Source organism: Canis lupus, chromosome 5 (genome assembly GCF_011100685.1).
Source record: "Canis lupus familiaris isolate Mischka breed German Shepherd chromosome 5, alternate assembly UU_Cfam_GSD_1.0, whole genome shotgun sequence".
Classification (NCBI taxonomy): Eukaryota; Metazoa; Chordata; class Mammalia; order Carnivora; family Canidae; genus Canis; species Canis lupus.
Window position 1 is genome coordinate 33,317,077 of NC_049226.1, and position 15,738 is coordinate 33,332,814.

Below are 15,738 nucleotides of genomic sequence, written 5' to 3' on the forward strand. Positions count from 1 at the left end.
CTCGCCTTCCTCTCTTCAGCAACAGGGGTACTGATGGCGATGGCTCCTGCTCTCAGGCTTGGCCAGCTCGCCAGGCAGGCATGCCATCCGGTGCCGGAGGACACGTCCTCCCACGGCTCCTCACCTGCCTGGCTCCCCAGTACGCCCAGACCAAACTGCGGGCTCCACGACAGGCACTCCCCGGTCCCCCCACCTCTCCACTGCCCCGCCCTGCTCATGCCCCTGCCCCCCCACCCCCCCTGCCGTCTCCATCTCCCACTGTGTTCTGGGCCCCAGCAGAAGTTTCACATGTCAGCTTCGCCTTCATCACCATCGAGGTCTGGGGCATGGCTCTTGGCTTCACTCTTCTGTCTGTGAAGCACTAACCTAAATCTCGATGGAAATTATGCCACCCACCCTCCGGAGAACACAGATTCACTTTTTTTTTTTTTTTGCTATTTGTAAAATACAATCTCCCTTCTCTTTTTAAAAGATATATATATAGGGGATCCCTGAGTGGCTCAGCGGTTTAGCTCCTGCCTTTGGCCCAGGGCGTGATCCTGGAGTCCCGGGATCGAGTCCCGGGATCGAGTTCCGCATCGGGCTCCGGGCATGGAGCCTGCTTCTCCCTCCTCCTGTGTCTCTGCTTCTCTCTTTCTCTGTCTATCATAAATAAATAAATAAATAAATCTTTAAAAAAATAAAAGATATATATATTTCATTTTTATTTATTTTTATTTAAATTCCATTATAGTTAACCTACATGTTCAATTAGTTTTAGGGGTACAATATAGTCATTCAATAATTCTATGCATTACTAGGGTATATATATATTTAAAATATTTTATTTATCTATTCACGAGAGACACAGAGAGGCAGAGACACAGGCAGAGGAAGAAGCAAGCTCCCTGTGGGGAGCCGGTTGTGGGACTCGATCCCGGGACCCTGAGATCACGACCTAAGCCCAAGGCAGACACTTGACTACTGAGCCACCTAGGTGCCCCAGGGCATATTTTTAAGGTACAATTTACATACAGAGACATTCGCCCTTTCTAGTGTAAAGTCCTGAGATTTTTGACAAACGTATATAGATAGTCATGTAACCACCACCATGATGGAGAACCAAAAGCCTTCCATCACCCCCTAAACCTCCCTTGTGCTCCCGTGTGGTGAACCTCTTCCTCAATTCCAGCTTCTGGCAACCCCGATCTGTTTTCTGTCCTCTGTAGCTTTGCCTTTTCTATGATATCATATAAATGGAATCATACAATAGGTAGCCTTTCAAGTCTGGCTATTTCGCTAAATGTATTTGAGATGCATCCATGTACTTCATTACTCTATCGCTGAGTGATATTTCGCTGTCTGGATATATCAGTTTGTCTGTTCCCTAATGGAGGGGCATCTGGGTTGTTTTTAGTTTTAAGTGATTACAAATAAAGCCATTATGAATATTCTTTTTAAAAACATTTAAAAATATTTTATTTATTTGAGAGAGAGAGAGCACAAGCAGGGGGAGCAGCAGAGAGAGAGGGAGAAGCAGACTCCTTGCTGAGCAGGGAGCCTGACTAGGGGCTCAATCCCAGGACCCCAGGGTCATGACCTGGAACTGAAGGCAGATGCTTAACTCACCAAGCCACCCAGGTGCCCCCATTATAACTATTCTTTTTTTGTTGTTTTTAAAAGATTTTTATTTATTTATTCAGAGACACACACACACACAGAGAGAGAGAGAGAGAGAGAGAGAGAGACAGGTAGAGGGAGAAGCAGGCTCCATGCAGGGAGCCCAACGTGGGACTCAATCCCAGGTCTCCAGGATCATGCCCTGGGCCGAAGGCGGCGCTAAACCCCTGAGCCACGCGGGCTGCCCTACAACTATTCTTATACAGGTTTTTGTACAAACACAACTATCATTTCACTTGAGTACACACCTAGGAGTGGTACTGCTGAGTCACATGGTAAGTGTATGTTTAAGTTTACTAAAAACTGGGGGGGGCACCTGGCTGGCTTAGTCAGGAAAGTGTGCAACTTTGGGTCTTGGGATTGTGATTTCAAGCCCCACACTGGGTACAGAGATTGCTTAAAAATTTTAAAAAGTCTTAAAAAAAGAAAAACAACACCAAGGAGCATCTGGGGGGCTCAGTCAGTTAAGTGTCTGCCTTGGGCTCAGGTCATGATCTCAGGTCCTGGGATTGAGCCCTGCATTGGGATCCTTGCTCAGCAGATTTTCTAACAACTAATGATTCTGAGTATCTTTTCAAACGTTTATTGGCCATTTGTATATCTTCTTTGGTGTTCGAAACTCTCGGCTTTTGAAAAAAAAGGGGTGGTTTATTTTCTCATTTTTGTATTTTGAGAGTTCTTTATATATTCTAGCTATATGTCCTTTATCAGATATGAGATTTGAAAATATTTTCTCCCATTCAGTGGATTGTCTTTTTCATTCTGGTAATTGTGTTTTTTTCAGAGGGCAGAAATTCTTAATTTCGCAGTCACTTCTTGCTTTGTTGTAAGCAGCGATATTTTTCTTTCTATTTCTGTTCAGCTGGTTTATATAAGGCAATGGAGTTTCTCACAGAGGCAGAACCAAGCAAGTGGGACACACTGACAAGCAGGTGTGCCCGTTGTTTTCACATGTGTCCAAAGTCTGGAGGTCAAGGGACATCTTGGGGAAGGTGGCCTGGCAACCCAGATTTTCTCAGTGTGTGATCATCAGACCAGCAGCGTGGACACCACCTAGAAGCTTGTTAGAAGTGTGGCACCTGCGTTGTAACGGGATGCCCGGGTCCTTAACACACACTAGAATTTGAGGAAAAACCAACAATGGCTTTCACAGACATAAAAGGGAAACCACCTTGCAGCTCATGGACACTGGCCGTTGACATATTCTAGCAACACCAGGGGCCCAGGAGCTCACCGCAAAGGAGATTCGCACTGGTGTGTGCAGCAGGGAGAGCCAGCCTGGGGTAGGACTGTTTCTGGGGGTTGTAGAGACAGCAGAGCAAGTCCCTGTGGACCGACGAGGAGTGACAAATAAGCCTGTGTGAGTCTGAGTCCACAGTCTCCAGGTCAGCCCTGCCTGTGGTCACCGAGAGGCTATTGTCCCATCTGGGATGTCCAGGCACGCACGCTGTCAGGTCGGACGGTGGGCATTTTCCTTTTCAGAAATCTCCCAGCCTGGCACTCCATTCCGCTTCCGCTCTGTACCTGTGCCAGCAAGTTATCATTACATCTATCTATCTATCTATCTATCTATCTATCTATCTATCTATCATCTATCTATCATCTATCATCTCTACACCTAGGGCATCTGGGTGGCTTAGTCAGTTAAACATCTGCCTGCGGCTCAGGTTATGATATCGAGGGCTCCTGCTCAGCAAGGAGCCTGCTTTTCTGTCTGCCTCTACCCCTCTCTGTCTCTCATGAATAAATAAATAAAAATCTTTAAAAAAAGTAACCTCTACAGGTTCAAGCCCCAACGTGGGGCTTGAACTCACAACCTCAATTTCAAGAGTCACAAGCTCCACCTTCTGAGTCTCAAATTATCATTATATTTTGACCGCTTGGCTTCCTTTCTTTTGTAGAATTGTCCCTCTCCAAGTCCATGTGGCTCTGGTGGGCTGTCGGCCAGGGTGTCCACCTTCCCACCTCAGAGGTGGACACGTAACCCCGTTAAGGCCAGGCAGACTGTGGGATTTGGAATCCCAACCAGGAATAGACAAGGATGGAGGGGGCTAGGGGTGTACTGTGGGCAGAGGGCCAGCTCCTGTAATGATTCACCCGTGCGCCCCACTCCTGCTTAGTTCTAGCCTGGACCTCGACTTCCTGTCCGAGTCTGTGTTCTCTCACTTTTGCCCCAAGACATTCTTTTTGCCTGACTTAGTCTGGGTCCCTGCTTGTGACCAGACAACTCCCACTGATACACAATCACGTCGCTGTGTGTACAGGCCTGCTGCCGGCCTGTGAGGCCCCTCTTGGGATGCCTCCACCCTTGTGGTTGACACGCAGCCCCTCTGAATAGATAGATGTTGGAGTGGTTGTCTTGGGGGAGTTGCATCTTAACGAGATACCCAACAAAGTGCCTCTTCCTCCAGGTCAGGGGGCCCCCTTGGAGGGATGTCAGTTATTGAGCAGACTGGACCTCAGTTCTCCCTCCCCACCGCCATCCAAGCTCTGTGTGTGTGCTTGTGCAGTGCACATCCTGCACAGCCTTCTGTGGAGACCCTGTTATCAGGTCCCCCACCCTTCCCTTCTGCTCTCTTCTCGTCCTTCCACCTGCCAGTTTACCTCTTTTAAGCATTTACTTGGATGGTATCAAGGCTGATAACAGCCATGTTTACTTTTGTGACCATAGTTAAGTCTTCCGTGCTTTGTCTATCTGTTGATTCTAAAAGTCGAAACTCAATTAACAGTGTTTACCTTAGATATTGTGACCACATAAATAGCTTTCATTGCAGACCTAATAATCGTTAAGATTGCATTTCCTTTCTTAGACTACTTTTCATTACCTTTTAGAAAACAATACCTGATACATTCACAGGATCACATGAATTATATGTTAGTTATAAATGATTATTATATAATGAATACCTGTGCATCAATCACCTGACTCAGGAACTGATAACCTATTATCAATAACATGTAGGTACCAGTGCCATTCTCCCTCCCTGTCATTCCCTGTCACTCCCTTGCCTCTTCTGGGAAATAACCACTGTTCTATATTTTGCATTTATTAGTCCACTGATTTTTGCTTTTTATTCATATTTTGAAAAGTTTATTATTTGGGGATACCTGGGTGGCTCAGTGGTACAATTGCTAGTAATGTAGACTCAAAATTATAAGATTCAAAACTTCAATCCAGCTTCATTTAAAATCAAAAGAAAGGGATGCCTGAATGGCTCAGGGGTTGAGCATCTGTCTTTGGCTCAGGGCATGATCCTGGGGTCCTGGGATCAAGTCCTACATTGGGCTCCCCGCAGGGAGTCTGCTTCTCTCTCTGCCTCTCTCTCTGTGTCTCTCATGAATAAATAAATAAAAATAGAAAAAAAATATTTAGAGAGGGGTGGGGAGGAGCAGAGGGAAAGGGAGAGAGAGAGAATCTTTTTTTTTTTAAATTTTTTATTTATTTTTATTTTTTTATTTTATTTTATTTTTTTTGAGAGAGAGAATCTTAAGCAGGTTCCACCCCCAGCACCAAGCCCCAGGCATGGCTTGATCTCACCACCCTGAGATCACCACCTGAGCTGAAATTAAGAGTCGGGTGCTTAACCGACTGAGCCACCCAGACGCCCCTGATATTCATTTTTATTGTTTTTAAAATATTTATTTATTTATTTGTTCATTTCTAAGCGATCTCTATGTCCAATGCTCAAACTCACGACCTCAAAATCAAGAGTTGCATGCTGCTCCCACCGAGCCAGCTGGGTGTCCCTCTGCTGATTTTTTAAAAACCTCACTGTGCAATCATAGCAGTATGTGTGCCTAAACAATGTTTTGCTTAGTTGTGTTTGTTGACCAGCTCTATGCAAACTATATCATATTTACAGTGTAGTCTTTTAGGAGTTAACCGTCTTTCAGGAAACATTGTATTTCCAAGGTTCTCCCATGCTGTTAGAACTGCTTGTTGGGGCGCCTGGGGGCTCAGCCTCTTAAGCGCTGCCTTCAGGTCTGGTCCTGATCTGGAGGAGCCTGCCTCTCCCTTTCCCTCACCCCCACCCCGTGCTTTCTCTCTCTAATAAATAAATAAAATCTTTTAAAAAATCATAATGTAATAATAACCACTATCACTTTCTGGGAATTTAATATGAAGACATGAGTGTCTTTTATTATCTCATTTGATATTCATCTTTTAAAAGATTTATTTATTTGACAGACAGAGTGAGTACAAGAGGGTGGGGTGGGGAGGCAGAGTGAGAAGCAGGCCCCTGCTGAGCAGGGAGCCTGATGCAGGGCTCGATCCCAGGACCCCAGGGTGATGACCTGAGCCGAAGGTGGACGTTCAACCACTGAGGCACCCATGCGCCCCTTGATTTATTTATTTATTTATTTATTTATTTATTTATTTATTTATTCATTCATGATAGACATAGAGATAGAGGGAGCGAGGCAGAGACACAGGAGGAGGGAGAAGCGGGGTCCATGCCAGGAGCCCGACGCGGGAGGACTCCATCCCGGGACTCCAGGGTTGCGCCCTGGGCCAAAGGCCAGAGCTAAACCGCTGAGCCACCCAGGGATCCCTCACGCCTCTTCATTTAATATTCAAACCAAGTATCACTGTCCCTGTGTTACAGATCAGTAAACTGAGGGATGCAGAAGCTATAGGCTATAGGCAGGTTCACAGGCCCATGGTCTTCTCTGTGCCAACTGGAGCCCCAAACCTGTGTTCTTCACCCCATGTATCACTGCCTCCACAGAGTAAACCAACTCGGTGGGATTCAAACTCACATCCCAAATCTGAAAGGATTTTTCCCTGGGGAGAGCTTCTGGGGTCTGAGGTCTAGAAGCCACTACCATCAGGCTGCCCCCAGGGGTCTCTGAATCATTTACCTGTAACTTAAAAGGGAAGTTAGAAAAAAATTTCAGATTGTGGGGTGCCTGGCTGGCTCTTAGGACTGGGGCTGCCACGGTGGGCCCCTCCCCCACTTGACACTCCCCCCCTTCCCACCTCCCCCTCCCCTGGGGTCGGGAATATTCCATGGCAGTTACGGCCCCTGTCCTACTGAGTGGGTCTTTCCCAGATGCCAGGCCGTGCGATGCAAAGTGCTCTGCTAGAGAAAAATATTTAAAAGATGAGGGACCACTGTGCCCAGCGGGGGAGGGGGGAGATGGGGTGGAGGAGACAAGGGGAGACGGTGGGTGTTCAGGATGTGGGCCGCGGACTTTAGGGGCGAGCTCCCTGGGGTGGGGGGCGAGGAAAGGATGAGCAACAGAGACCTGGAAAAGAAGCGGGGGGCTGGGAAGCAGGACAAGGAGGAGTGGAGTCTGGAGCAGGAGGTGAAGGTGCAGAACCGGCTGTCGGGCCCGGACCGCAATGGGCAGGCGTGCGGGGAGCACTGCTCCGAGCCGCGGAGGATCTCCGTGCTGCCCATGTGGTGGAGGATCACGCACAGCTCCCGCTGGATAGCGCAGGTGGGCGCCTCGGAGCTCAGCCTCCTGGCCTTCGCCCTGCTGCTGGTCATGGTCTTCTCCAAGAGGTGGCTGCACCCCTCCCGGAGCCGCTTCTACCAGCGCTGGCCGCGCAACGTCAGCACCGGCATCTACACGTCGGCCCACGTCATGTCCATGGGGCTCCTGCAGATCTGCAGGCTGAAGAGCTGTTTCCCCTCGGAGAACGGGAAAGGTGGGCCCCTCTGCGCCCCCCACCCCACCCCAGGGCCCGGCTGTCAGGGGGAATTTCCATCCTCTAGGCTTGCGGGGCGCCAGAGCTTGGGGAGGAGTCCGCAGGCTGCTCTACCCTCCCTGGCCCTGGCCCTGGTGCCAGCCTGCTTTCCCCCTCTGCCGCAGTCTCTGCTGCTCTGGGCCAGCTCTGGGTTTCCGTGTCTTTCCTTCCCAGCATCCTGTGGCCTTTCACTGCCGGTTCTAGTCCCGGCTCCCAGCCTTTCTCAGCTCTTGTGCCAAAGCAGAGTTTTGGATCTCTGTTCCAGGTCTTCATGCTCTTAACATTAAAAAAAGAAGAAGAAGAAAGAAAGAAGAAAGAAAAAAAGACTCTTGTTTGGAGACATATTATTATTATTTTTTAAGATTTTATTTATTTATTCATGAGAGACATACAGACACACAGAGGCAGAGACACAGGCAGAGGGAGAAGCAGGGTCCCTGCCCGGACCCCGATGTGGGACTCGATCCCAGGACCCCAGGGTCATGCCCTGAGCTGAAGGCAGGTGCTCAATCACTGAGCCACCCTGGTGTCCCTATCATATTTTTTTTAAAAAGATTTATTTATTTATTAGAGAGAGAGAGAGAGAGAGAGAGAGAGAGAGAATCTCAAACAGGCTCCATGCTGAGTGCAGAGCCTGGGCTTAATCTCACCACCCTGAGATCATGACCTGATCCCAAACCAAGAGTCGGATGCTTACACAACTGTGCCTCCCAGACGCACCCCCATATCCTTTTTATTTATTTTTTATATTTTATTTATTCATGAGAGACACAAGGAGAGAGAGGCAGAGACACAGGCAGAGGGAGAAGCAGGCTCCACGCAGGGAGCCGGATGTGGGACTCGATCCCGGGATGCCAGGATCATGTCCTGGGCTGAAGGCAAATGCTCAACTGCTGAGCCACCCAGGCATCCCCCCCCCATATCCTTTTCAAATGAACACACAATGATCCAACATATGGGTACAGTATATTTAACAAATCTCTCCTTGGACATATAAGTATCTGTGTAAAGAAGATCCCTGAACACAGATTTTAGTGCCACTTTTGGATTATTTCCTTACCATAAAATCCAAGAAGCATTGTTGAGTCAAGTGGCCTTAACCATTTACATTATTTCTGATATTTTGTGCCAGATGACTCATCAGAAACACTGCCCTGTGGTAGTGTGTGAGAGCACCTCTTCTCTCTAAATCTTTTCCTATACCAGGTATCGTCAATTTTGTCTCCATCTTTGCTTATTTGATAGATTACCAAGTCACATTTACTTTGCGATTCTTTGTATGGAGCTTCATGGGTATATTGGACTTTTCTATTTCTTCTTTTGAGAATTATAGTTCAAGTCCTCTGTCCGTTTTCCATTTTTGTATGGTTGGGATTATCAAACAATCTCCATATCAAGAATCCTGGCCTAAATAATGAGTGAAAGTGATATTCCATTGTTATCTCACATGCACATTTCTGAGGCGCCCGGGTGGCTCAGTCGGTTAAGCGTCTGACTCGATTTCAGCTCAGCTCCTGATCTCAGGGTCTCGAGATTGAGCCCCATGTCGGGCTCTGTGCTCAGTGAGGAGTCTGCTAGAATCTCTCTCTCCCTCTGCCCCTCCCTCTGTAAGCTCTCTCAAAGAAATAGATAAATCTTTAAGAAAAATGTGCATTTCTTCAGTTAACTTTTTCTCATGTTCATCAGGTGACTTTTTTTCCTCTGTGAATCCTAAGTTCGTTCTATTTTCTTGTTTTCTACAGATAGTTTTAAGCTGTGGACGAATCACCCAGTCTTTGGCGTGGCCATTATAACCTTCTGCCTGGCGCTGGGGCTGGGCTTTGTCTTCACCATCTGGCTGCACCTGCCGTACCTACCTGGTCTTCAGAGACTGCCTTTCTTTAGCTGGATTGGGACAATCATGAGCTTCTTTGAAGGTATCCCCTGGCTCTGGAAATGGTTCTTAGTTTCTCCCAAACCACATCTTCCTGGGCACTTCTCCCTCTTCCTTTCTTTAGGGGTACAGAAGGGGTTTGAGGGGTGATGGCTGAACAGAACTGGTAGTCATGGAGAACTGAGTTCCATCATTTCCCAGTCCCTGGAGAGGTGGGGTTGGAGGGGTTGATGGTTGAAGCCCCTGGTTTGTGGCTGCGGCCCAACAAGTGAGGGAGAATCCCTGTGGGATCCTTAGGTAAGGACAAGATCTCTCTGGTTCTTGTCTCCTAGTTATCCTTATTTTCTTCACCCTCCTGTTGTTCCCTATTAACCTCTGGATCTTTGAGTTGAAGAAGAATTTATCAATCCCCATCGGCTGGAGCTATTTCATAGGCTGGCTGGTGTTTTTCCTCTATGTCACCTGTGGTGAGTGGCCTGAGGGCCCTGGGAAGCAGGGGACTCGGGTGATTAATGGCAGAAGAAGTGCGCAGGGATGGGGCTGGCAATGCCCAGGGACAGGGTCTTGGGGATTTATCTTCCCTTTGGCTTCACCTCACTGGCCACTTTCCTCCTGTTCTTCAAATTTCCTCTTCCCCATCCCTTTGTGCTTTTCCAGCGGCCCTTTGCTACTTCAACCATAAACATTTCTGGAGCGTGATTATGAACCATCCCCGTGGCACCATGTTTTGCAGCAACAGCTCCAGCCCCAAACAAAATCTTCTGAAGAAGCTGATAGTCTCAAACACCTCGATCAAGCAGGGAGAAACCCTGAATCCTGAGCAAAAGAATGGATCTCTGTAGCCTTGTTGGAAATCCTGGCACCATGTTGTGCCCATTCACCTGAATCCCTGTCCTCATCCTTTCTCACAGCCTTGGGGGGATTGGCTTTCATCACTGCAAAGAACTAGAGAGGGAGGACATTAGGTCATCTTTGTGCTTCTCCTCCTTGTTCTGGCCTCCTTACAGCATGTGTGATGTGGAATAAATTGTCTCTTGTTTATCACATCTGGCTGTTGTTGAGACAACTCAAAGAAGGAGAGGAAGGGAGAAAGAACAACTTTGTTTCCCAATTGTTACTGCCTAGGAGCCTTTTGGCGCCCCTTGGTCCTTAGACTTGCCCAATTTCTACCATAGCACACTTGTAAACAGATGTTTCAAGAGCTAAGCCTCTTTTAACTTTGCTCCCTCAATCTCAACATTTGTTAATAGGGGGACTGATCAGGAGAGAGATATCACTTATTATTATTATTATTTTTTTTTTTTAATTTTTTATTTTTATTTTTATTTTTTTTTAAATTTTTTTATGATAGTCACACAGAGAGAGAGAGAGAGGCAGAGACACAGGCAGAGGGAGAAGCAGGCTCCATGCACTGGGAGCCCGACATGGGATTCGATCCCGGGTCTCCAGGATCGCGCCCTGGGCCAAAGGCAGGCACCAAACCGCTGCGCCACCCAGGGATCCCCACTTATTATTTTTTTAAATAATGATTTTATTTATTCCTGAGAGACACAGAGAGGCAGAGACACAGGCAGATGGAGAAGCAGGATTCACGCTAGGAGCCTGATGTGGGACTCGATCCTGGGACCCTGGGATCATGCCCTGAGCTGAAGGCAGACAATCAACCACTGGGCCACCCAGGTGTCCCGAGAGATGACTTATGAACTAGTTGGTTTATTCATAGTGAACAACTCAAGAGCAAACCAGCTCCGAGGTAAGAGGCAGGTACCTGGGGTGTGGCTGTACTGTATGCGTTGGGCAGCAATCCCACCTTCTGTGTCCTGATTGGGTGACTGAGAAGTCCCAGAGCTCTGTGCCTGGGTGCCACCTCCACCATACCCATCTCCATCACCCCTTCACCATCACTACCACCTCCATTACTACCACCTCTGCTCTGGCTACAGCTCTCTACTCAAGCCTCCCAAGTTCTCCATCCTGTAACAGCAGTAATAAAACATGACAAGAAGGAAAATATTAAGTGTTAAGACCTAAGCTCAAGAGACAAATTGCACCTTTGGGTTATGAACTCAGTTTCATGAACACAGGCAGCGCCTGTCTCAGGCAGCGCTGGCAGTGACTGTTGGGATTCAGACATCCTGTACAGAAAGGCTGGCCTCCCAAGACAGCAGCTATAAGTGATCTTTGTCAGATGGAGCCATCATGCCAGCCAGTTGGAGGAGGGAAGGGACAAATTATGAGTGGATTGGATATGTATTATTAGGTTGAACCATATGATACTGCTGTTCTAGGAGTTAAATGCTGGTGATTTAATATGGTTCAACCTAGTATGTATGGCTGATTTCTATTTGGTTCTGAGGCTCTTTTTAAGATTATTTTTACTACACCTGACCTGCAGTAGTGGAATTCCTTTTTTTTTTTTTTAAAGATTTTATTTATTCATGAGACACACATACACACACACACACACACACACACACACACACACACACACAGAGGCAGAGGGAAGCAGGCTCCATGCAGGGAGCCCGACATGGGACTCGATCCTGGGTCTCCAGGATCACGCCCTGGGCCAAAGGTGGTGCTAAACCGCTGAGCCACCAGGGCTGCCCAGTAGTGGAATTCCTAACTTAGTTCCAAGCAAACGGTCTGAGCGAAGAATCAAATATATGGGCTTGAAATTTGGGCAGAATAGGCATTCCACAAATCCCCATTCATGATCCACCTTATACTCCTTCCCCCTGGTAGCAAGGATTTATGGAAGGACTTGAATTGAATTAATCATCCTGGGGGAAGGGACATCAAACAAAGTGATGTCATGACCTCTGCTATATATACATAATTGGAGAAGGGATTTTGTAATTTGGAAGAAGCCATAAACTCAAATGCCTACAGAGACTAGGCAGGTAGCATAAATAGATAAAGGGGGCTATGCTTCCATCTGTATATAATTTCCCTCCTCTGATAAAGACATGGTATATTATCTATTGCTGGATAACAAATTACCCTGAACTTAATGGCCTAAAATAATAAATATTACATTATCTGACATAGTTTCTGGGATCTGGAATCCGGGAACAGCTTAGCTGAATGGTTCTTGCTCAGGGTCTCACATGAGGTTATAGTCAAAATGTCAGACGGGGCTGCAGACATCCGAAGGCTTGACTGGGGCTGGAGGACCTACTTCCATTGTGGTTCACTCATGATTGTTGGCAGTTCCTTGCCACAAGGGTCTCTTCATGGGCTACTAGGTTGTTGAGAGCTAATATCCCCCAAAGTGGTGATCTAAGTGGAGCAAGGGAGAAGGAAGGAAGAAGAGGAAGCGCCAGTGCCCTTTATGACCAAGTCTTGGAAGAAATATAGTTACTTTCACCATGTTCTGTTTGTTGGAAGCCGGTCATTACATCCACTCTGCACTCAAGAGGAGGGGAATTAAGTTTCACCTCTCCAGGGGAAGAATACCAAGAATCTGTGGATATATTTTAAAACTACCACATTCTGCCTTCTGGTCACAAATTATTTACATTCCTCCTACATGTAAGACACATTCACCTCTCTCAAGGTTCGAAAATCTTCATCCCAGTAGAGTGTCAACCAGCAAAAAGTTCAGAATTTGGGGTGCCTGGGTGGCTCAGTGGTTGAATGTCTGTCTTTGGCTCAGGTCGTGATCCCAGGGTCCTGGGAACGAGTCCCAAGACCCCTGGGACTGTAGTCCTGGAGGCCAGGGATCAAGTCCTGGGATGGTTCTCCCTCTGCCTCTCTCTGTGTCCCTTATGAATAAATAAATCTTTTAAAAAGTTCAGAATTCTATTGTGTTGTAAATGAGGAACTAAGTCCTTCTCATAGGGTCTTTAAGGATTATTCCAACAAAGCTGTGGAAGTTGCACTCACAGAGGTATATAAAAGTGGAGGACTCATTATATCCATAGGTCCTAGAACAGGGAGGCATGATGTTCCACATGGAGACCACATAGAAGGAGTGCCCAGAGATCAGACTCAACCACACAGTTGCGGAGCTGAGAGAGTGAGGACCCATGGCCAAGTGCCTTTATTGGGATCAGAGTGGAGCACACAAGCAAATGTATGAGGGAATTTCACTAGTGCATTTGAATGTTACTAGGTTGTAGCCAAGGGAGGGCAAGAAGGAGAACTTGTGGCAGGAACCAGCCTCATCACACTGGTGCACCTGCCTATCTGGTGAGGTGTTAACAGCCTAATTGTGGAGATGTTGAGGCATCAGGCAAATATGAGGTTTTAAGAATTTATGATATACTTGCCATCTGCTATGGGCTCAATTGTGTCTCTTCCCAAATTCGGATGTTGAAGCCCTAACCCCCAGTACCTCAAAACATAACTATTTGGAGATGGGATCTTTAAGGATGGGATTAAGATGGGTGAGTGGCCTTCATTTAACCTGAGTGGTGTCCTTATAAGAAAAGGAGATTAGGAACATAAAAGGACACCAGGTATATGCATGCACACAGGAAGGATCAAGAGCACTACTAAGAAGGTGCTCATCTGCAAGCCAGGTCAGAGAGGTTTCAAAAGAAACCAAGCCTATTGCACTTGATCTTGGACTTCCAGCCTCTGGAACTGTGAGAAAATAAATTTTTGTTGTTTAAACCACCTAGTCTCTGGTACTTTGTTATGGCAGCCTCAGCAAACCAATACACCACCTAAATTAGGTCCAGGTACACATGAGGCTCTTTGGATGTAATGCCTCAAGTTCAGTTGCTCTCAATCTGAATATCTGTGACCTACGGAGACATGTGACCATCCCCCACATATCCAGAAAACAATGGCAGGACAGTCAAGGGGTAACTTTTACAGACGTTACTGCTTAAAAAGGGGGACAGTGACATATAACGAACATTGAGTAGTGTATAGAATTATCAAATCACTATGTTGTACACTTGAAGCTAATATAACACTGAGGGGGCAGAGGAGGGATGAGGAGCACACAGGAGTCACTGGTCCATAGCAGTTTTGAAATCCAGCTGGGGGAAAAATGTTGAAACTTCCTTGATTAAGACTCAGTCCTATTTCTGCCCAGCTGTGTCTCCATGTTTTTTTTTTATTGTTTTTTTGTGTTTGTTTTTTGTTTTTAGACATAACAAGCATGCCATAAAATTTACCATTTTAAAGTACATGAATTCAGTGGTTTTAGTATATTCATAATGGGCAGCCATCACCACTATAATTCCAGAACACTTCACTGATCTTCCCCCGTTTCCCATTCTTTTCAGCCCCTGGACAATACTAGTCTACTTTCTGTTCCTATGCATTTGCTTATTCTGGACATTTCATATAAATGGAATCATACAATATGCAGCCTTTTGTGTCTGGCTTTTTTTTTTTTTTTGCTTAGCATAATGTTTTTAAGGTTCATTCATGTTGTAAAATGTATCAGTACTTCATTCCATTTTATTGCTGAATAATATCTCATTGTTTGGATATGCCATACTGAAAAAATCCTTTTGTGGGGCTCCCTGGGTGGCTCAACTCAGGTTGAGTGCCTGCCTTCGGCCCAGGGCATGATCCTGGAGTCCCGGGATCGAGTCCCACATCCCGAGCCTGCTTCTCTTGCTGCCTATGTCTTTGCCTCTCTCTCTCTCTCTCTTTGTCTTTCATGAGTAAATAACATCTTAAAAAAAAAAATCCATTTGTAAGTGGATGAACATTTGGGTTGTTTCTATCTTTGGGCTATTATGAATAATTCTGTTATGAACATTTCTGTACATGTTTTCAATTCTCCAGTGTATCAAACCGGGAGCGGTTATCACTGGGTCACATGGTAAACTTCTCAAGGAGCCTGTTTCTCATGGCAGCTGTACCACTTTACCTTCCCACCAGTAATACACAAGGATTCCACTCTCTCTATACCCTGGCCAACAGTTTTTTTTTTTTTTGTCTATTTTTTAAATTTTTGCCATCTTAGTAGAGGTGAAGTGGTATCTCATTGTGGTTTTGATTTTAATTCTCCTAACACATTTTCCCAAGATACATCTCCTGTGCCTATAGGGCATTTGTATATCCTCCACTGCTCCGCCTGTGAGGCCTTTGGTGCTACTTTCTGAGTCATCCTTCTTTCCATGAAAGGCAGCTTGTATTTGCAGCTGTGAAATTTTCCCAGTCTACATCCTGCTAATAGAATTTTTAGGGTCCAAAGCCTCTCTTTCTTTTTGTACTGTCTCTATCATTTGCAGACCATGCTGGTGGTATTTCGGCCAAACTTCTGTGAAACATTCTGTGGCCTCTTGAGACTCTTATTGATATTCACTCCACTAGACAAAAATGGCTTCCAGGCAAAGATCAGGGTCAGAAATGTGAGAGCTGCATAGCTGGTTAGTTCCAGCTCAGCATCTCTCATGAATTTGCAGTCAAAGGGTTGGCAGGAGCTACACTTGTCTCCCTCTCAGGAGACTCACCCAGATAGGATTGTTTGCTGGAGGCCTACATTTCTAGCCATGTGGACCAAAGGGCTGCTTAAGAATCCTCATGACATAGCAACTGG

At 46.3% G+C, this 15,738-nt stretch overlaps 1 protein-coding gene across 1 annotated transcript; it reads left to right on the forward strand.

Moving 5' to 3' along the window:
• The first annotated feature begins 6,825 nt into the window (after positions 1–6,825).
• ODF4 (outer dense fiber of sperm tails 4) lies at positions 6,826–10,273 on the forward strand. Its single transcript, XM_038535526.1, has 4 exons — positions 6,826–7,315; positions 9,097–9,270; positions 9,560–9,694; positions 9,885–10,273. The coding sequence occupies exons 1-4, from the start codon at positions 6,841–6,843 to the stop codon at positions 10,067–10,069; spliced, it is 969 nt and encodes a 322-aa protein (XP_038391454.1). The 5' UTR covers positions 6,826–6,840; the 3' UTR covers positions 10,070–10,273.
• The last annotated feature ends 5,465 nt before the right edge of the window (positions 10,274–15,738 follow it).

Excerpts from the sequence above, each read along its gene's own strand:
- ODF4 (XM_038535526.1), top strand. The coding sequence starts at position 6,841 with ATGTGGGCCGCGGACTTTAGGGGCGAGCTCCCTGGGGTGGGGGGCGAG. Across the intron at positions 9,271-9,559 it reads AATCATGAGCTTCTTTGAAG|TTATCCTTATTTTCTTCACC; the intron begins GTATCCCCTGGC and ends CTTGTCTCCTAG. Across the intron at positions 9,695-9,884 it reads TTTCCTCTATGTCACCTGTG|CGGCCCTTTGCTACTTCAAC; the intron begins GTGAGTGGCCTG and ends GTGCTTTTCCAG.